The 23,056-nt window shown below is 33.5% G+C and overlaps 3 protein-coding genes and 1 pseudogene across 4 annotated transcripts; 2 read left to right on the top strand and 2 right to left on the bottom strand.

Annotated features, from left to right (window-relative positions):
* The first annotated feature begins 1,558 nt into the window (after positions 1-1,558).
* On the top strand, positions 1,559-17,395 carry LOC7459891 (uncharacterized). 2 transcript variants are annotated; one of them, XR_008058067.1, is made up of 4 exons: positions 1,559-2,226; positions 2,703-2,875; positions 3,088-3,333; positions 17,292-17,395. XR_008058067.1 is itself a non-coding variant. In XM_002325183.4 (3 exons), the coding sequence occupies exons 1-3, from the start codon at positions 1,627-1,629 to the stop codon at positions 3,236-3,238; spliced, it is 924 nt and encodes a 307-aa protein (XP_002325219.3). In that variant the 5' UTR covers positions 1,559-1,626; the 3' UTR covers positions 3,239-3,433. The 2 variants fall into 2 exon arrangements, 1 of the variants encoding a protein (XP_002325219.3); XM_002325183.4 differs by lacking the exon at positions 17,292-17,395 and having other exon boundaries at positions 3,088-3,433.
* LOC7470094 (equilibrative nucleotide transporter 8-like) lies at positions 4,085-7,702 on the bottom strand (annotated as a pseudogene).
* On the top strand, positions 15,538-17,395 carry LOC7470093 (uncharacterized). The gene is made up of 3 exons (XM_002325182.4): positions 15,538-16,188; positions 16,655-16,827; positions 17,038-17,395. The coding sequence occupies exons 1-3, from the start codon at positions 15,607-15,609 to the stop codon at positions 17,195-17,197; spliced, it is 915 nt and encodes a 304-aa protein (XP_002325218.3). The 5' UTR covers positions 15,538-15,606; the 3' UTR covers positions 17,198-17,395.
* Positions 17,396-18,492: 1,097 nt separating this feature from the next.
* On the bottom strand, positions 18,493-20,947 carry LOC7470092 (equilibrative nucleotide transporter 8). The gene is made up of 2 exons (XM_002324613.4): positions 20,199-20,947; positions 18,493-19,444 (listed from the first exon to the last, which is right to left on the bottom strand). The coding sequence occupies exons 1-2, from the start codon at positions 20,716-20,718 to the stop codon at positions 18,750-18,752; spliced, it is 1,215 nt and encodes a 404-aa protein (XP_002324649.3). The 5' UTR covers positions 20,719-20,947; the 3' UTR covers positions 18,493-18,749.
* Positions 20,948-23,056: the final 2,109 nt, after the last annotated feature.

Genomic DNA, 23,056 nt, shown 5'->3' with positions numbered 1-23,056 from the left:
CAATGTTTATCTATTTAAACGGAAGATTATGTCCTTGATTGTTTTAAGAAAACTATTTTTCTAGAAAATAGTTTTCAAGCTTTTCAGTATTTAATGAACTCAATAAAATTAGTTTTCAACAAAAGAAAAAATAAATCTTTCCCATCAAAAAAGTGCTTTCCTCTTCTTAATCTGGCAAAACACTTTTTTTAAGGCATAAAATAAATCTCATATAAATACACCTTCCACAAATCTTTCTCTTTCCATGATATCATACAAAATAAACTCTTAATTAATATCATTAACTAATTTGGATTTTGCATTAATTTAAAAAAATGTTTTGAGGTTTTAAAAATAAAATTTACTTAAAAAACATTTTAAAAGTTATATGCCTATAATATTATATTTAAAATATTTATATTATATGTATATTTATATTTTATAAAATAAGCTATATATGTAAATATATGATATAATAATTTTTTCCCCACAATCACACATTTTATATCTCATATTTTTTTTTTGTAAGTGGTCATATAGTTACTTTCAATGTTATATATATGCTAGATAAACTTGAAAAAAGAAATTAAAATATTTATAAGTTATTTTCCAGTTTATTTTTCATGGCATAATCAAATATTGAAAACTATTTTCTATCTTATTTTTCATGACATTGTTAAATATAAAAAGATAATCTACTTTTCATGATTTTATTTAAAAAACTATTTTCTAGCAAATAAACAAAACTTATGTAATTTTTTTGTTTTAAAAAGAAGACATTTAAAAAATTTAAAATAAAACTTGAATGATGAATACACGATGACTTAGTAAATTTTTGGTAATAAGATGCAAGATTTTTATGTAAGAGTATTTTTAATTGAAAATTTATTAAAATATTTATTAAAATATTTATTTTATATTTTTAATATCATTACATTAAAATCATAAAAAATTACATAAAAATATTAATTTGATTTTTTTTTAGATAATAAGCAGCCACAAAACAAATGCACCCTTAATTCACCTTCCCAGTTGTTAACAAACTTCCATAACTATGAACCAATTAATTACTCAATGGATCAATAAATTAATAAATAAATTAAACAATTAATCACTCACATTATTTATCACTCATGGTGTGTGTGTGTGTGTGTCTATATATATATATATATATATATATAACCAATAGCTTATTCCAAAAATGTATGTCTGCATTTAAAAATTAAAGCATGAATACAATGTAAAAATAACAAAACTCAAGAAAAAAAAAGTTTTGGAAAACCATAAAATAGGAAAACAAATTCTAAAATGAAAGCTTTAGATACTTTCCCCCAAACAAGCCACTAAAACCCCAATACCAAAATAAGCACGTGTACAGGACCATACTGAATCATCCTACGCTGCCCAGTGTCAAAGTCAACGGCCAAGATTGAATCCTTAAATCCCGTTTGACATTATAAGGTATTTTTTATTTTAAAAAAATAATTAAAAAACATTAAAAAATAATTAAAAACAAATTTAATGTTTTGCAAAAACTCTATACAACCGCAAAATGAAACGGTGCCTTACTCCTATATAAGAGCATAACATTCTACGTACATATGACATGCCAAGCCTCGAGAGACTGAGAAATCCAAAGCCAAAAATATGCTTCTTAGGAGCTCATCAACGCCAATTCTGAATTCATGGATCCCTCCACACTCGAAAGAACCATCTCCAGAACCCGAATCCTTGCACCAAATCCAAATAACCCGATCCATTTCGTTGGCAGCATCATCTTCTGGTCCATTTTCTTCCATTTCTTCACAAGGCCATGATTCTAATGAAAGAGTGAAAATAGCCTTTTCCAAGAATGATTTAAGGGACTTCTCAGTGCCAAAGAGAAAACCCAGCAACAAAATATTGAATGGAATCACTGTTGACCAGGAAGTTGACGAAGAAGTGGAGAAAAAAGTGTCATTTTGGGAGAGTGGGTTGTTATTTGAAGGGTTTGGGGTTGGAGAGAAGGGGGAGGGTGATAATGGGGTGTTAGGGGTTTTGGTGACGGGTGGTGGTAGTGATGGTGGTGGGAGGAAGTTTTGTGGTGGTGGAGGTGGTTTTGGGTCGGATTTTGGTGATGATGGAGGATCAAGGTTTCGGGAGTCTAATGAGGGGATTGAAACTACCGATGTTTATTATCAGACGATGATTGAAGCCAATCCTGGGAATCCTCTTTTTCTCAGAAATTATGCCAGATTCTTGAAAGAGGTACGTGTTTGCTGTATAGCAAAAGGTTCTTGCTTGCATGGTTTTTGAATTTTTTTGTTTTTTGTTTTGTTTTTTTGTTTTTTGTTTGTGTTATGGTTAGATAATGTGTTTTGTTTTTTTTTTTTTTTTTGAAGTTTAAAGAAATAGGAAGCTATGTTTCTGTCTTGTGTAGTTAATGTAATCGTATATCAACAGTGAATATTTTTGTCTGAAATTTGTGCTTTTAAAGCTCCTTTTTTATGAAAGTTTTGCTCTGTCAATAGGAATTTACTTTGATGGATATTCTCCAAGTATAAAGTTTTTGAAACTAGCTCTATGCTACAGAATCGTGAGAAAAACTGTTTTTTAGACGTAAAAATTAATTTTCAAACACAAAAGGTAAGAGCATGAGTAAATTAGGAATGATTTAGTAAGTGAATAGGAGCCAATCTTGTTGGGCAAGATTGTTCTAATGTATTGTTTTGGAATTCGAACAGATTCGTTTGGATTTTGTAAAAGCTGAAGAGTACTGTGGAAGAGCAATTCTAGCCAACCCTAATGATGCAGATGTTCTTTCAATGTATGCTGATTTGATATGGCAGGGTCATAAGAATGCTTCTCGTGCTGAATCTTATTTCGATCGAGCTGTTAAAGCTGCTCCCGATGATTGGTAAGCACTTTTGTTGATTGTAGAGTCCATAAAATTTGCTGCTGGGACCTTAGAGACGTGAAATATATCATGATCTTAGTTTCAATGTTTGATGGGAAAAAGGATTGTACGTGGATAGACAATTATCAGTATTACAGTATTGTACTTTACCATTGTCGCTGTAATTATGATGGATGCCAAGTTTTAAACATGTCTTTGTTTTGATGCTGCAGTTATGTGATGGCATCTTATGCTCGGTTTCTTTGGGATGCTGAAGAGGAGGAGGAGGGGGAGCGGGATCAGAGAGAAAATATGAGCAAATTGTCACCGCCAACTTTTTTCCATGGATCTAGGCCTCTCCCTCCTTTAGCCGCCTCATCTTGAGACCACCACCTCTCACAAAAATCTTGTATCATAGCTTAGACATAACTTCTGACCTTTGTTTATACATCCTTTCTTCTTGCAATTTTTCTAGTAACCTTTTAAGCTGCTCAGTTGAGTTGTTTAATTACCATGCTTTGCTCGTCTGGCAATTTGATGTAGAAAGAAAAATAAAAGATAAGACGAGTTTTTATGGCACTACCTCTATAACTTCTGCTTGCTTGTTATATATTTGTCAATAAAGTTCTTTTGTTCTGGTAGGTATTGCTGCCACTGCATAGTGGAGTTTTGCTGAAACGTTGAAGTTTGAAATCTCCTTTCCTCTGGTCATGCAAGTATCCCCCCTATAGATAAGCACCGTGGTTGGACAGAAAAGACTGTCCAATGCTTTAGATACAATAACAATGCGTTTAGCATGTTATGTATTGCCTCTTCAATTTTATTTAGGGTTTATGCTTCACCTTTAATTATTGAAGGAATCAAGGAAATGATAAAGCCTGGATAGATTAAATCGTTAAATTATCATTATCTATCTTCCCCTGTATTCAATAATTTAACGAGCTGATTTCTGTTCAAACTTAGCAAGTCCTAGGAGTGTTAAAATTTCTATACAGTAACAGGGCCTGATCTACCAGTTTGCCAAGGCGCGAGTTGTTAGGGCTTGCCGTCACATCAACTATTGGGGCTCTACGACAGAAAAGCTATGCTTGCAACTCAGCCTTTTGAGTGCAAATGGGAATATTTGGAGAGTTAAACCTGTGCTTTAGAAACGGTAAGAAGAGTAATCTAATCTTCTTCAATACACAAGGATAAGGATACTTTCACTCAGAACAAGAAATCAGCAGCTGATTGGGAAAATAAAGATTGATAGCTCTAAATTCATACCATTTGCTATCGATTATTCCTGGTGCTAACCTCCGGTTAGTTTTGTTCTTGAATTTTACTTGTGAATATAATCTGTTCCCAACTAGCCTGAGAGACCAAAAAAAAAAAGGCTCAAATGATCCAAAACCAGCCAATAACTGATCCACCAACCAACCCTATTCCTAGGAACACAACCATTGCAATTGCAGATAACTCTGCTTCTGAAACTGATACTGCCATGGGGGCAAGGATCATGAGAACACTTGTCAGATAGCCATTAGTCACTCCGAGCATGAAAGTTAGAATTGCCACGGGTACTTCAGTTTTCAGCCACTTGGGTCCATTGAGACAAGCTGCAAAGAGAGGATAGAACACAAGCCTGAGAATGCAACCCCATGTTGCCTTCTTAATGCTCTGCAGAACATATATTGCGGTTAAAGATTTCCCTGTGAAGTCTGCAACATTGTATATTGTTATCAGCAAAACGCGATACCAATCTTTTAGTAACTTGGACGAGAGATCTTCTATGAAACCAGGAAATATCGACAAAGTCACGATATAAATCATGAGAACACCAAAAGCTGGCCATCGGATTTTTCTTGCTACAGCCCGAAATTTTGGTTTTGGAAACAGTGAATCATCAGGAGCAAGTTTGTAACGCTGTTCCATAACTGGTAGTTTGTATAACAAATTGGAAGAGAGAGCGCAACACAGCAGAATGATATGGCACTAACTATAAAGTAGAAGTGAGCACTTGTTCGGAGACGTTGAGGGTTCTGAGGAGCGATGCCTTTGTAATGATCCTCAAGATGGAAATGAGAACACCTGTTACAAGCAATTGATGTGGTCAGGGGGACTGAGTATGATTCTTTGAGCTGTCTAACAGTATGATTCTTTGAGCTGTCTAACAATATCTGCTTCACCACAGAATACTTGCTTTCACTCACCTACTCCTTACATGCAAAATAAAGTTCAAGCAAGACAACAAACATGTATTTAATTTTACATCTTTCTCCTAAAATTATGCTAAGAATTATACAGTTTAAAACCAACTTCTCGGAAGCATAACTGATAGTGGTAATAGGGTTGGTTTCTGATGGATTCATTGAGGCTCTAGTCCCCTGCAATCTCAAAACTCATGAAATTCTGAATCACTTGATGCTCCACAAGGCATGGAAACTGTTCAAATCTTTCCAGAAGTTATGTTGTGCCAAGAAAGTACTTGCTGGCAATGATGGAAAAAGTGAAAACATGCTATTGCTGGAAATGATTTCTTATTCTGAATAACCTGTCTAAGGAAAACAGTGAAGATTTGTGCCTTGATCTAAATTCCTGGAAGTAAATCTATAACTTCGGCCCTGAAAAGAAAGACAGTCTCCTTAGGATGCTATTTATCATTGTCACAACCCCTTTTTGGGTTATTCCCCAATATTCACCTTTTCTCTTCAAAAAATCAAAAAATATATTCGGACTAAAAACAAAAAAAAATAATAACAATGAGAAGATAATGTCGGAGCGCCTAAAAATGGCTAGAAATTGGTTGAGGAGGCTAAAAAATTCAAAGATTAAAATTTGACAGTATATTTTTTACAGATGAAGAGCCCCGTTGACAAGGAAAATTCAAATTGAAGAAGAAAGGTCCAAAAAAATTTTTATTAGAGGTTTAATTGAATTTATGGAGGGTTTGATTGCAAGAAAATTTGTTTTTAAAGTCAATTTGGGCTTTAATTGGAAGAAATTAAAGTTTTGGGGTCAAATTAGAATTTTTTAGAGTTAATTTGGTCAAATCAGGGGCTTAATTACATAAATATTGAAGTTTGATGGTCAATTAAGGACTTAGTTGAATAAAGTAAGAACCAGGGACCAAAGGGAAAAGGGCGCTGAAATCTAGGGTTTGAGTTGAAGTTCATCAGGGGTGTAATTAGAGATAAGTCACAAATTGAAGGACTAAAGCGTAATTGGCAGAAAAGTTACTATTCATCTTCTTCTCTAGCGAGGCTGCCCGAGGGGCCTCATTCCCAAGGCGTTTGACGCCTCGTTTCTTCCCCAAATTAAATGAAACCTGCACGAAAATGATCCTGTGATACTTGAATACACACTAGTATAAATTGTTAGGGCTTATCGAGGATGCAGAGGCGGTGGCACCGTCCCAAAGTAGTCAACCCGACCAGCCATTTTCCTGCACAAAACTGGTAGTTCATCATTGCTTCTTTGAAGCAATGGTTGGAGTGCTTTCGGGTCGAACCAAGGGCCGACATTTGGCACTAGAAGAGACAAAGTGTCCCTCTTCCACCACCTATAAATAGATGTGATTTTTCATGCTCCAGGGAGGGAGATAATTGGGTCCAAAGTCGGTTGAAAACCAGCCTTCCTCCCCATGATTTTTCCTTTTCTGTCGTCTGTCTCTTCACACTCTCTCTCTCTCCGCCGTCCTAGCCACCACTGTCATCACCGTCAGCTTTTCAGCCACCATCTCCACCACAGGAAGCCAACATAGCCACCGTCCAACCACAGCAACCGCCGGTCCTCTCCCCCTGCAGATTTTCTTCTTCTTCTTTCTTCCTGTCGCAGCCACCGTCAGCCGCCACCGCTTGCACCACGCTGTCCTCCACCACCGTCAGAACCACCGCATGTCAGCCTTCCTCCCTTTCTTCTTCTTCTTCATCTCTGTTCGCTGAGGGAACAATAGATGTGAATTATAATTCACGTTCACTGTTCATGCAGTGAACATTGGGTCGGGCCGTTCCTGGCCCAGTCCAAACTTCTCCCAAAAAAATCTTTTTATAAAAAAAATTTATGATTTTTCTGCGTATTTTTCTATTGAATTTTGCTTAATACTGGTTTATATTTTTATACCGTAAAGATACAAATCCGGTATTAAAATACCCGGTTTTTGTCAAAAACATTGAAAAAAAAATTATTTTGTTTTCATGCATACGGCCAAGTCTCTCAAAGATAAGAAAAATCATCACATTGTATTTTCATACAAAAAAATACATATTGTTTTTTTATACATAAAACACAAAAAAAATTCAAAAATATATTTTAGCATGTATTTTGGCTTTAATAACAAGTTTGTTAGAGTCATGAGAACTAGGCCAATATTTCAAAATTTTCAAAAAAAATATTTTGTTTTCTTTTAGTATCTGAGAATACAAATTTATACGTAAAACGTATTCCTGATATTCAAAATGTAGTTTTTTTTTTATATAGACGTTAGAACGGTTAGCTTTTCTTACTGATGAGGATTTTTCTTAAATCATAGACGGACCAACAATTAAAAATACAATAACATCTTAGCTTTTTATCAGACAATCAAACAATGCAGCTTATCTTAGGTAAATCGTATTTGGGGTGCTAATACATTTTCTTTACGCAACCAGTCCCCGTATCCGATCTCTGAGACCAATTAGGGTTCCTAGTGACCAAAATAATAGGTGACGACTCTCATTCTATTTTTTCACTGATAAAAGACAAGAATTCATTACATCCCCATATTTCTCGATTTCCAGATACTTACCTGAGAGTTGAATATTCGCCGCGACGCCGCACACGTGTGACAATCTTCATCGAATTCTCTCCAACATGTGAAAATGATTCCATGACCACTATGTTGTTTGCTTTTAATTCATAATTTGGAAGAGATAATATGCTTTATCATGATGAGAACTTACCATTGACCATGTGTCCTACTCATCTACTCTTTAATACTTCCTTTTCTGTTGAATCATGGAAGAAATGATAAGAAAAGTAGGGAGTTGTGGTATTATATAATAACTGTGGAAGCAGTTGCTGCAAAAACAGCATGCATGTACTGTTATGTCTTCCACCCACAACTATCTTATTGCATTTAGGAATAACAAGATTTAGTAAATATAGCGATTTTAAAATACAATAATATAAAATATGTTATTTCATAAAAAAAAAATTTAAATAATATTATTCTTACAAAACTTTTCAATTGTGCTAATTTTTTTTAAAAAATCTCTTCATGGCAAGTCTTTAGCAATGCAAGATTTGATTGCTCTCTAATTTTAGTATCTCTAGAGGGTTTTCACTTGTGCCAAACTGGTCCTGTCAGGAGTGGTGCCTTGAAGTGAAAGGTAAGTCCTTTCTGTGTGAAGTAGGTCCTCTGTTGATTATCATGCATGCTGAGCTTGATTTGGTCCTCAGATGTTCAGAACTGTAGATATTGACCCCCCCAACCCCTCTTTAACATCTGTCAATACTGCTATTATAAGCTGCAATTATTCCTTACCTTTCTTCTCTTTTTTCTGCTACTTTATGATGACAGGTAAACTATCGACAGCCCACCATGGTCCCAGCAACCTGGTGGTAAAATCCTACCTTAAAGAAAAGCTTGATATTTTCAAAATCTTACACAAAAATGTACCATGATGATGATGATGATTTTATTCAGCTATTGGTTTGAAAGTTTCTGCCTATTAATTCAGACATTTTTCAAACTCAATGACGGAGACAGGCATGAGAGAATAGTAATGGATACAGTATTTGCAATTGTTAACTAATTACAACACAAAAGCAGCTAATGTTTGCCATACTTCAAAATTGTCTGCAGCAATTCAAGAGCATGTAATAGCAGAACTTTTAGACCATAAAGAACACAAAAAAACGAAGAAAAAAGAGAAGCTAATGTTGTCCATACTTCGAAATTATTTAGCTACATTCCATAATGGAGATGGACTTGACTTCCCTTCATGGTCATGTGACCTAAGCACACACCTTTATATATTTGTTTCCAAGATGTGAGTGTCGCACCACCATTCGCGTACACATTTTTCCATGCAGAATAAACCCTATTTTTCTTGTTAATAATTATTTTTTGTCCACATATCCCCACCATTGAACATGCAAGCACAGCAACTACTGATAGCTCTAATCTCTCCATCAATGATTCGCCACCCACACATCGAGGTAACTATAACTCCACACAAAGAAGCACAAAGAAGCACCTATTTTTCAGGCCATCGAAGCTCATCCAAGAGCTTTACACTAGTTCATTGCAATCACACACCCTCTACAATTTTCATTTCATGTACATTGTTTTCTCCACCTATATTTATTAAGGTAAGCATCGGATGATCTCCTGGTCTGATAAATAATGCGTTCGCAGATGGCACCGAAGTGTTGCGTAACTTCAAGAGTTGGTGCTCACTGCATCCCTGGCACTCCACATAGAACAAAGAATGGGATACGGAGCCTCTTGCTCCAAACCCAACCCGCCATCAATCCAAAACAAAAACCCAACAAAAATGACGGCATCAAAACCATGAATGTAGCCATGGGAGCTCAAATTCAAAGCTTGATTTCAAATGGGTTTTTCTCAAAGATCTAAATTTCATTGATTATATAGTAACAGGCTGTTAATACTAATATTTTACGCAATAAGGACATCATGAAAAGACATGAGAGCTTGAGAAGCTCGAGTCATGGGTCCTACGTAATGCGCTTCTCATATATATTTCTAATTGGCAGGCTGAGAGGGTTACCAAACCATTTTATCCTAGCTTGATCAAGTTTTGATCGTTTGTATATATTATCAGCATGAAAATGCTTCGAGGCTTTTACTTGGCTGCCAAGCCATTATGAATCTCCTTCACACAATTTGCTTGGAAATTCCATATCTATTTCTCTTTCTGGTAATGGTCCGTTACGACAAATTAAGCACAACATATTATAAATCTTTCACGATCCATGGCGCCATCACTAGCTTTACATGGATAGAAATGTTACTATTTTAATTTTTCTTCATTGGGCAAGAATATTCTTGGATATCGTTGCATGCGGTGCTAATCGATTGTGCCATCCCATTAATTTTACTTGGTCTAAATTTGTGTTCATGTTTTTCCACAGAGACTGCTGGAAGTAGCTTCATGGGCTCCTCGATTTTAAGATGATAATACTCATTAAAGAATAGAGGAGAAGAAGCAGCCTTACAGGATGCTACGTACTCCATCAAATATACAAATAGTTACCCTATGAATATTAATTAACACTACCTTTTTAAAAACAAAATGCATTTTTTTTTCCTTTTTTGCTGTTTGATAGATGGTTTTGTAAAAGAAAAGATTTTTTAATTAAGAATTTCTCCTTTTAAAATAATGATATGTCCTTTTATAAGACTATTTTTTTTTTTTATCATCATTATGATTCACGACCACTACATCATCCTCATAATCTCATCACCATTTTTTTTACCATTATTACGATTATTTCATCACCGCTACCGTCTCACCATCATCTTTTTTTTTATTACTATCATCTTACCACCACCACTTCACAACCACTTTCTCTGCTATTACTGCTATCTTACCATCACTTCATCATCACCTTCTTTTCTTTCACCCCCACCATGATCATCTCATTATCATTTTCTTCATAATAATTATCATTTCACCGGCACCATTGCCATTAGTTTATAAGAAAAAATTTACATGTAAAATATTTTATGCAAAACAATCGTAATATTCTTCTCCTACCATTTTACATAATTAATTTTTTCACATGCAATGGACTAATATTATCCGATCGAAGGACTCATTGCAGTGTTCTCTTTTTTATGTACCATTAATTTCAGGTGTTAGCTTAGGTATCAAGCAGATTTACATCCATATACCCTGTCATTTTGGGTTAAACTAGTGAGATTGGAATAAATCAATTTCTTATAAATACATCTGTTTTTATTTTTTATTTATCAACATCTATATATAGCATTATTGTTTTATCTTCAACCTTATTCTTTTTCGATAATTAGTATTATAAATTGAAACACTTTAGATCAATTGATAAAATCATTACAAAAAATATTTTCATAAATGTTATGGGATTGAAGTACATTGTATGGAATAAGATGATTTTTTTTCTAATAACTTGATTAGTATTTGGTTATTATTTAGAGATAGAAAAAACGAATACAAAAATAAATAAATAAATAAAAACTTGTTTGATTGAAATGACATGGATGAATACATAAAATTAATTTATAAATATTAAAATTAATTTCTCTATTTTAAAAACAAAGAGGATATGAAGAAACATCTCACATGTCCACTATATCTATCTTTATTTTTTTTGGTGATAAAATAATAAACAAATGTTAGTTTAACTATTAATATTATTTTCTCATATCTAAAAATCTCTCGTTCAAACCTCCATATATAAAACTAATGTTAAAATTAAGCCTTTATAGTTGCATGGTTCATAGGCAATGGACCTCCACGTGCGAACAACACCTCTCATGTGTCGACTTCTTATTTGTTAAGAAATTCTCCCCAAGTACAAGGCAATTATTTCGCATCAGCACCTACACTTATTGCATAAAGCCAAAAATAGAAAAAAGATATATTAAAAGTAAAAAAAAAATCACAGCAAAAAAATCTTTCTTCATAATTAATCATGTATATTGACAATTTTACCCCTACAATCATCAACTTGCACCTCTTCGTGACAAAAAAAAAACAGCACGCCGCCCTCATTGTTTTTAAATTTTAAAAGTAATTAAATAATAATTTATTTATTTTATTTTAAATTAATATTTTTTTATATTTTCATATCATTTTAATATATTGATGTCAAAAATAATTTTTTAAAATAAAAAAAATTATTTTAATTTATTTTTAAATAAAAAACACTTTAGAAAATAACTATAATTATACTCTCAAACACTCTCTCGAGAATCCAAGAATTCTTTTATTTTTGTGTTTTAAAATATTATTAAAAATATATTTTTTTACTTGAATTTAATTTTAATCTCAAACACTCACTTAAGAATTCAAGAACTTTTTTATTTTTATATTTTAAAATATTATTAAAAATATATTTTTTTTACTTGAATTTAATTTTACTCTCAAACACTCACTTAAGAATCCAAGAACTCTTTTATTTTTGTGTTTTAAAATATTATTACAAATATTATATTTAATTTTACTTGAATTTAATTTAATTTATATTTTTAGATATTTAAATATGTTGGTGTCAAAAATTATTTTTAAAAAATAAAAAAATATTATTTTAATATATTTTTAAATAAAAAATATTTTAAAAAATCCTCCTAATCATACTTTTGAATACTGCTAAAAAAATAATAATAATCATAAGACAGACATGATGGTCATGACCTCCTAGCACCAAGAGGTCCAAGACTCACCAGCCATGGGCTCCACCCCATGGTGCCAGTTTGCGATCTTGGGTCCCACAAAAGTTAAGGGTAGCCACTCAAACACATTAGTGGCAAATTCGTAGAAACTTGAAATATCTACGGGCTTTTATTGTTGCCTAAAACACCGCGGAAAAATCCTCCCCTTTCCCTTTCATGAGTCGCCACCAGATGCCAGTCCTAGCAGTGTGGACTCACGTGATGATATTTAATCTAGACCGTCCAAGGGAGTTATGTGATAAATCAAAGGTGTTTAGTGGGCCCCTTCTCACATGATCAAGTTTAAGCGGGTCCTACTGTAATGAAATGTTGACCGCGTACTTGCCTCCGTCCATCGTATATACGGGGAGCTCGTTAGGGTTCGTTGGGTAAGTGAAAAAGAAAGAAAGAAATAAATAAATAATGGGACTTGATTCCGCTAAATTGAAAAAGAACTAAACCCTATCAATCTAAGGTAGGGTGTTTTTAATTACACAAAATAAATAGCTTTTTATGGGTAAAATAGTTTTTTTCAGATGATTTATTTAGTTTTATGAAATTAATCGAGGTATAATGGTTTATTAATTTTTTTCATAATTAAATAACATACATACTCTTAAAAGAAATAAAAAAAAATAAGAGGGGCTTTTACATCATTTCATTTTTAAAATAAGAAAATTAATTCATTGCTTTTCGAGTAAATAAATAAATAAATAAATGAGGGATTAAGAAGTATTTTGATATTTTTATCATATTTTTTTCTATTATAATCTATTTAAATTAAAAATAAACTAGTCTTTTAACAAATAAAAATAATCAAAAAAAACTAATGAGTGAGAGCTACCCGCACACTTTGTGCAGCGTCTTCCAATGACCAATAAAGTTCAACAATAGTATCTTTTCGAAGTGTCCAGTGATGATGCAACTAATAGGGTTGCATGTGTAATGCAATTAACGACAATTTAGCAACGATGAGATTTTTTTCTCCTCTCCACTATTTTCTCTCTTATCTTCTTTAAATAAGTGTTGGGTCAACTATAATTTGGAGTTGTCCTTCCATTTATTTTTTATTTTAATTATGGTCTTTTTTTTATATATGTCTTTCTTTGTTTTGATTTTTTGTTTTTGTTTTTGTTTTTATTTTCATTTTCATTTAATTTTATTTGGTTTTTATATCAAATATGATACCCATTCATTTGATTGTTGTTTTTTAATACTTTTCTTGATTTGTTCTTCTTCTTCTTTTTTTTTCAATTTTGTCTCTTGATTTTTTATTTCATTTATTTTTTATCTATTTTTTGTCTTCATTCTTTTAATTGCTTTTTTTTTATCCTTTTCTTAATATTTTTATTTTGTCCCTCAATATTTTATTTTATTTTTTATCCGATTTTGGTCCTTATTATTTTAAATGCTCTCTTTTTATTATTTTATGGGATTATTCTAGATCGTGAGTTAGTCAAGTTAACTTGAGTATTTTTAGATTTTTTTCAATGTTTTATTTTTAAGTTTTTTTTTCAATTTCATCATTTGAAATAAGACTATTGAGTCTTGAGCTTTTTGATTTTTTATGCCCTTTTATTTTTATGGGGTTATCTCAGACCGTTAGTTAGTCAGGTTATCCTGGATCGCAAGTTAGTCAAGTTAACTCGGAGTGACTTAGATTTTTTTCCAAAGTTTTATTTATTTATTTAACTTCAATCCTTTTTTCTAGGTCATTTTAAAAAATATATATTTTAAATCTAGATCTCATGTCGCGAGTGGTGGGTTAATATAGTGAATCCAGGTTGACTCGAGTTTTTTCTTCAACATTTTTTTTAATTAACTTTTTTTTTAATTTCATCATTTGAGATTAGGTTATTGGGCCTTGAGCTTTGTGGTTTTTTTCGCATTCCATTCTATAGAGTATTCTGATCTAATATCCTACATGTTCGCTAAGTTAACCCAAGTTGACTCATATTGTCATTGCCTGTAAATCTTTTTTTACGTTAGAAAAAATCTGAATTAAACCTCGCATAGTGTGAATAAAAAAACTAATCAAAACTAAATCTCTTTCCGGTTTGATTTTAATTTTCTGATAAGTATTTAAAACCAAAATATTCACCAAATAAATAAGCATAAAATAAAACACATTTTTTCTCTTTAATTTTCATAATTTAGAATTGTGAGAGATTAATAGGTATTTGTAGTAATGCATACATTCATAAGAAAAAATGAAACCATTAATATTTTTTTTTCCTTTTATGTGAATGGAAGAGAAGCACACTGATAGTGTTTAATGATTTCGTTTGGATTATAGTATCAATAGTGTAATTCACGATTTTTCCTTGATTTTTCTCAAGATAGTATTAATATTGAAACACATGCCTTGATAAATAATCATATGCTATAAAGTTATATTGGGTCCATAAAGAAATGTTATAAAACCACACCAAAAGAAAATAAATAAATAAATAAAGACTTTCTCCCTAAACAAAAATTAAACCATGTTAAAATCAATAAGAACAAAATATTTTGATTGATTATTATTAAATCTAGCAATGTTTCTCTAATTAAAAAGGAAGACTATGCATGTTTATATATATATATATATATATATATATATATATATATATATATATATATATATATATATATATATATAAGAGAATAAGACATTTAAAAAGAAAGTTTACAATAAAAATCATCTTCCCAATTGTCAACAAACTTCCATAACTAATAACCAATTAATTACTCAACAAATAAATAAAACAATTAATCACCCACATTATTTATCAGTGGCCAATTATCAACTGCGACCAACAATACATCAATTAATCATGTTATAAAATTGAAAAAAAACAAAATAAATAAATTATTCCAAAATTATACAAATTATAATAAAAATATATTTATTAAACTTGACTGATTTGAACAAATTCAATGACATGTTATCAAGTTAACTTCATTTTTTTTAAATTTTTATCTAAACCTATAATTTTTTAATAATCTAAAATAATATTGTTTTATTTTTGAAAATAAAATAATATTATTTTAAAATTAAAATTCGCAAACCCGTGACCAAGCTTTGATGACAATGGTAAAAAGAATACAATTCAAGAAAAGAATTTTTGAAAACCATAAAATAGAAAAACAAAATTCTAAAATTAAAACTTTAGATCCTTTACCCAAACAAGTCACTGAAACTCCAATACCAAAAACAAGAACGTGTACAGTACACTCCGAATCCCTACGTTAACAAAATCAACGGCCAAGATTCAATCCTGACTCCTATATAAGAACATCACCTTCTTCTCCTACTCACATGCCAAGTCTCCACATTTGCAGAAATTGAGAGAAATCCAAGGCCAAAAAAATGCTTCTGAGAAGCTCATCAACGCCATTTCTGAATTCATGGATCCCTCCACACTCGAAAGAACCATCTCCAGAACCTGAATCTGTGCACCAAATTCAAAAAACCCGGCCCATTTCGCTGACAGCATCATCTTCTAGTCCATTTTCTTCCATTTCTTCACAAGATCATGATTCTATTAAAAGAATGACAAGAGCTTTTTCCGAGGCAGATTTAAGGGACCTCTCAGTGCCAAAGAGAAAACCCAGTAACGGAATCTTGAATGGAATCCCTGTTGATGAAGAAGTGGAGGAAAAGGTGTCATTTTGGGAGGGTGGGTTGTTTTTTGAAGGGTGTGAGGCTGGAGAGAAGGGGGAGGGTGATAATGGGGTGCTAGAGGTTTTGGTGACCGGTGGTGGTGGTGATGGTGGTGGACGGAAGTTTTGTGGTGGTCGTGGTAGGTCGGATTTTGGTGATGATGGAGGATCAGGGTCTCGGGAGTCCAATGAGGGGATTGAAACTACCGATGCTTATTATCAGACGATGATTGAAGCCAATCCTGGGAATCCTCTTTTTCTCAGAAATTATGCCAGGTTCTTGAAAGAGGTACGTGTTTGCTGTATTGCAAAAGGTTCTTGCTTGCATGGTTTTTGAAAAAAAAAATTTCTTTTATTTTTTATTGAATTTGTTTGTGTTATGGTTAGATAATGTGTTTTGTGTTGTGATTTTTTTTTGAAGTTTAAAGAAATGGGAAGCTATGTTTCTGTCTTGTGTAGTTAATGTAATTGTATATCAACAGTGAATATCCATCTGAAATTTGTGCTTTTAAAGCTCCTTTTGTATAAAAGTTTTGCTCTTTGTATGAAATTACTTTAATGGATATTCTCAAAGTATAAAGTTTTTGAAACTCTATGCTACAGAATCGTGAGAAAAAATGTTTTTCAGACGTAAACAATAATTTTCATACACAAAAGGTAAGAGTATGAGTAAATTAGGAATGATTTAGTAAGTGAATAGAAGCCAATCTTGTTGGGCAAGATTGTTCTAATGTATTGTTTTGGAATTGGAACAGGTTCGTTGGGATTTTGTAAAAGCTGAAGAGTACTGTGGGAGAGCAATTCTAGCCAACCCTAATGATGCAGATGTTCTTTCAATGTATGCTGATTTGATATGGCAGAGTCATAAGGATGCTTCTCGTGCTGAATCTTATTTCCTTCGAGCTGTTAAAGCTGCTCCCGATGATTGGTAAGCACCTTTGTTGATTGTAGAGTCCATAAAATTTGCTGCTGGAACCTTAGAGACATGAATTATACCATGATCTTAGTTTCAATGTTTGGTGGGAAAAAGGATTGTACGTGGATAGACAATTATCAGTATTACAGTATTGTACTTTACCATTCGCTGTAGTTATGATGGATTCCAAGTTTTAAGTATGTCTTTGTTTTGATGCTGCAGTTATGTGATGGCATCTTATGCTCGGTTTCTTTGGGATGCTGAAGAGGAGGAGGGGGAGGAGGGGGAGCGGGAACAGAATGAAAATATGAGCAAAATGTCACCGCCAACTTTTTTCCATGGATCCAAGCCTCCTCTCCCTCCTTTAGCCGCCTCATCTTGAGACCACCACCTCTCCCAAAAATCTTGTATCATAGCTTAGACATAACTTCTGACCTTTGTTTATACATCCTTCTTCTTGCAATTTTTCTAGTAACCTTAATTTTAAGCTGCTCAGTTGAGTTGTTTGATTACCATGCTTTGCTCGTCTAGCCATTTGATGTAGAAAGAAAAATAAAAGATAAGACGAGTTTTTATGGCATCACCTCTCTTACTTTCTGCTTGGCTTGTTATATATTTGTCAATAAAGTTCTTTTGTTCTGGCAGGTATTGCTGCCACTGCAATCTGCATATTGGAATTTTGCTGAAACTTTGAAGTTAGAAATATCCTTTCCTCAGGTCATGCAAGTATCCCCCCTATAGATAAGCATTGTGGTTGGACAGAAAAGAGGTGTCCAATGCTGTAGATATTAGTATAATTAAGACAATAACAATGCGTTTAGCATGTTATGTACTGCCTCTTAAAAGTCATTTAAGGTTTATGCTTCACCTTTAATTAACCTGAAGGAATCAAGGAAATTATAAAGTATAAAGCCTGGATAGAATTAGAGCTGGTTTTGGAGTGTTGTTGCGGTTATTTTTCAAAGTGTTTTTATTTTTGGAAATGTATCAAAATAATATTTTTTTATTTTTTAAAAATTATTTTTGATATTAAAATGATCTAAAAATATTAAAAATATATTAATTTTAAGGGAAAAAAATTAAAAAAATTTTAAATTTTTTTAAAATATAAAAACAAACAGTATATCAATCGTTAATCTTCCCTGTATTCAATAATAGTCCCAGGAGCGTTAAAATTTCTATATGCTATTAGCTAGTACAGTAACAAGACCTGATCTACAAGTTTGCCAAGACCTGATCTGCCAGTTTGTCAAGATGTGAGTTGTTAGGTTAGGGCTTGCCTTCACATCAAGTATTGGGGCTCTACGACTGCAAATCTATGCTTGCAACTCAAGCTAAGCCTCGTAAGACTGAACCAATGTTATTATTTTTGGTCCATGCCAGCTCCCTGATTGATAGTATCAAACAGCCTCCAGCTAGAGATTGATAGTATCAAACAGCCTCCAGCTAGAGATTGAATAGTCAAAGTCTCGACAAAGACTAGTGGAAGCCTGGCGGACAAGCTGTCGTTGAACGTTATAGCTTCATTTTCTAAGAAAATTCACTCCCAGCTACCGGGGGATTCTGATTCGCGTGTTCTGAGATATATGGAGATTTTCTTGTTTTAATTATCTTTCAGTGTATGGTCGAGGTCATCTGGCCCCTGTTACATCATCCTTTTGAGTGCAAATGGGAATATTTGGAGAGTTAAACATGTGCTTTAGAAAGGGTAAGAAGAGTAATCTAATCTTCTTCAATACACAAAGGATAAGGATACTTTCACTCAGAACAAGAAATCAGCAGCTGATTGGGAAAATAAAGATTGATAGCTCTAAATTCATATCATTTGCTATCGATTATTCCTGGTGCTAACCTCCGGTTAGTTTTGTTCTTGAATTTTACTTGTGAATATAATCTGTTCCCAACTAGCCCTGAGAGACCAAAAAAAAAGAGGCTCAAATGATCCAAAACCAGCCAATAACTGATCCACCAACCAACCCTATTCCTAGGAACACAACCATTGCAATTGCAGATAACTCTGCTTCTGAAACTGATACTGCCATGGGGGCAAGGATCATGAGAACACTTGTCAGATAGCCATTAGTCACTCCGAGCATGAAAGTTAGAATTGCCACGGGTACTTCAGTTTTCAGCCACTTGGGTCCATTGAGACAAGCTGCAAAGAGAGGATAGAACACAAGCCTGAGAATGCAACCCCATGTTGCCTTCTTAATGCTCTTCAGAACATATATTGCGGTTAAAGATTTCCCTGTGAAGTCTGCAACATTGTATATTGTTATCAGCAAAACGGGATACCAATCTTTTAGTAACTTGGACGAGAGATCTTCTGCTATGAAACCAGGAAATATCGACAAAGTCACGATATAAATCATGAGAACACCAAAAGCTGGCCATCGGATTTTTCTTGCTACAGCCCGAAATTTTGGTTTTGGAAACAGTGAATCATCAGGAGCAAGTTTGTAATGCTGTTCCATAACTGGTAGTTTGTATAACAAATTGGAAGAGAGAGCGCAACACAGCAGAATGATGGCGCTAACTATAAAGTAGAAGTGAGCACTTGTTCGGAGACGTTGAGGGTTCTGAGGGAGTGATGCCTTTGTAATGATCCTCAAGATGGAAATGAGAACACCTGTTACAAGCAATTGATGTGGTCAGGGAAACTGAGTATGATTCTTTGAGCTGTCTAACAATATCTGCTTCACCACAGAATACTTGCTTTCACTCACCTACTCCTTACATGCAAAATAAAGTTCAAGCAAGACAACAAACATGTGTTTTACATCTTTCTCCTAAAATTATGCTAAGAATTATACAGTTTAAAACCAACTTCTCGGAAGCATAACTGATAGTGGTAATAGGGTTGGTTTCTGATGGATTCATTGAGGATCTAGTCCCCTGCAATCTCAAAACTCATGAAATTCTGAATCACTTGATGCTCCACAAGGCATGGAAACTGTTCAAATCTTTCCAGAAGTTATGTTGTGCCAAGAAAGTACTTGCTGGCAATGATGGAAAAAGTGAAAACATGCTATTGCTGGAAATGATTTCTTATTCTGAATAACCTGTCTAAGGAAAACAGTGAAGATTTGTGCCTTGATCTAAATTCTTGGAAGTAAATCTATAACTTTGGCCCTGAAAAGAAAAGACAGTCTCCTTAGGATGCTATTTATCTTCATCAAATTCTCTCCAACAGGTGAAAATGATTCCATGACCACTATGTTGTTTGTTTTTAATTCATAATTTGGAAGAGACAATATGCTTTATCATAATAAGAACTTACCATTGACCATGTGTCCTACTCATCTACTCTTTAATACTTCCTTTTCTGTTGAATCATGGAAGAAATGATAAGAAAAGTTGGGAGTTGTGGTATTATATAATACCTGAAGAGGCAGTTCCTGCAAAAACAGCCTGCATGTACTGTTTTGGAAGCTTTCCAGCTGCTCCTATCAAACTTCCTCCTATCAATCCATCAGCTATACCACAAACCACGACTGATGCAACTGTCACACCATAGGCTACATTTGATCTCCCTTCTGGCCCACTGCCACTCGAAGACCAGTCTATTAGTGGAGCCACCATTAGAGAGAGTACAAAAATGCAAAATCCCATGTTCATTCTTAATCTGTAACTTAGATGCTTGCTCCAGCCACCCCAACTCACGACTATTAGTAGAACAAGAACAGAAGAGCTCATGTAAGCTACAGAAAAGACCTTCTCAATGTGCTTGGTTGGATAGAGATAGCCAAAGTAATCAATAGCTGTGATAAAAGCGTTCCATGGAAGCAAATTACCAGCACCAAGCAGAAAATGGATTATGTAAGCAATTTTGTAGGTGTCCCTTGTCTCAGGATGATCTGCAGCTCCTTTCTCACCTTCCATTTTTTGCATTCTTGCAGTCATCTTATTACTTACAGTCTTCGGTCTTAATATAGGCGGAACTAAATGTTTCAAATTTGCGATATGTCATGTTGATTAGAAAGGCATAAACAAGCTGAGCTGATGAAAGAAACTCTGCCTGGCTAGCTGGGGCCTATACTTGTCATAAAGTATTTGCTCATCTTTATATAGCGCAACTAACAAAATAAGGAGGTCACTTATGGAGGTCGCACATGCATGACATGCTATATAGTCACTTATGCAAACCCTGTACAACTAGTGTTAGTTTAGGATTTTTTTTTTAACCTTGTTAGCTTGGGATTTTTTTTTTCATTGTGCTACTTGGAGAAAAAAAAAACTAACCAACAACTTCCTAACATGAGCCAGTAGGCCTAGTTGACAGCTTCACATAGTTTTTTGTTTTTTTTTTTCTCAGATTTGATTGATGGGCTGGTTATGGAATCAATGGGGATAATTCATGTAGGGAATTATGCAGTGCGAGGACATCAATGGATGGGTGATGTTAGAAGCACCTTTAAGTGCACTACCTGCACATCGTGTAGGTTTTGATGGCAGTGTGACTTAGCCAGAATCTTACAAAAACTATTTGCTAGTTAGTCACCAATAATCTATAACCACTGAGCTCTAGCAATTATTGGGTCCATTTGAAGTCAGATCACAAGTCTTTTCCAGATTTTCAACATCTTCCTGCAGATCTTTTCACAAGTTGCAGGACAATCATTTGCTAATGAGAGGGGAAAGAATCCAGTATCAACTCATCCGCTAATTTCTTTGTTAAAGCCCTTTCGGCTTCATAGCAAGTATTTTTCAATGCAAGAATTGATTTCTCTCTAATTTTAGTATCTCTAAAGGGTTTACACTTGTGCCAAACTGGTCCTGTGAAGGGTGGTGCCTTGAAGTGAAAGGAAAGCTCTTTCGGCTTTCGGTGTGAATTAGGTCCTTCCTCTGTATGATTATCATGCGGAACTTGATTTTGTCCTCAGATGTCAAGAGATGTTCAGAACTGTAGATATTGATTCCCCCAAGCCCCCTTTAACATCTGTCAATACTGCTATTATAAGCTGCAATCATTCCTTACCTTTCTTCTCTTTTTTCTGCTACTTTATGATGACAGGTAACCATCAACAGCCCACCATCGTCCCCGCAACCTGGTGGTAAAATCCTACCTTAAAGAAAGGCTTCTTTTACAAAATCTTACACAAAAATGTACGTACCATGATGATGATGATGATGATGTTATTCTGCTATTGGTTTGAAAAATATTAATGTTTCTGCCTATTCAGAATTTTTTCAAACTCGATGATGGAGACAGACATGAGAGAATAGTAATGGATACAACATTTGCAACTGTTAACTAATTATAACACAAAAGCAGCTAATGTTTGCCATTCTTCAAAATTGTCTGCAGCAATTCAAGAGCATGTCATAGCAGAACTTTTAGACCATAAAGAACACAACAACAAAAAAGCAAGCTAATGCTGGCCATACTTCAAAATTATTTAGCTACAACACTCCATAATGGAGATGGACTTGACTTCCCTTTATGGCAATGTGACCCTAAGCATCCTAGGTGATTATCAGAATGCTGCCCATATAAAGAAAAATCAAAAGGGCTTTTTACCTAACCACGAGCATGAAAGTTGAGAGTTGTTTATAAAAAGACAGATACTAACAAAGTGTTCTTGAGTTTATCTAGCACTTACATGATTGCTAGAATTTAAAAAATAAATAAATTAATAGACAAGGAGAAATACACAAGTGTAAAAGAAAACCCTAGAAAGGGATATGTAAAAGTTAATTTTTTTAAAAATTAATGGGGACCTCAAATATTTGTTGGACGAGGATTCTTTATGGGATTTCTGGGATTTAATTCTTATTTTCTTTTAGCTCTTTACCAAAGGTTTAGGGGCAAGATGGCATGGATGTTCTTCAAATTATAATCTTCCCCTAACTCATTCTTTGTAAACAATTATACCAGTCGGCAGTTATCCCGTATGCGTTTGATTACCGTATAAATAATGAGAAAAAAAAAATGGGGACAATGAGATATATTTTTCTTTATTTTTGTTTTGGGAGTATAAAAAGTTAAAAACTCAATTTAAAACTATTCTAAAACATATTTATTTTAAATAGCATTTGATGATTATGGTATAAAGACAGAAGAAACAAACAGACTTGGGGCACATAGACATGCACCATAGGCTTAGAAAGAAAATAAGAAAAACAATCAATTTAATCGGGGTTAAAATATTAAAACCCACAATCCTAATAATAAAACTAAAATATCGTTATAGAAAGAAAATTAAAATAGATTATAAAGCTTAATTCCCAACCAACTCAA

The sequence above is a fragment of the Populus trichocarpa genome, chromosome 18 (assembly GCF_000002775.5).
Source record: "Populus trichocarpa isolate Nisqually-1 chromosome 18, P.trichocarpa_v4.1, whole genome shotgun sequence".
Lineage (NCBI taxonomy): Eukaryota > Viridiplantae > Streptophyta > Magnoliopsida > Malpighiales > Salicaceae > Populus > Populus trichocarpa.
This window is presented reverse-complemented; position numbering and strand designations above follow the sequence as displayed.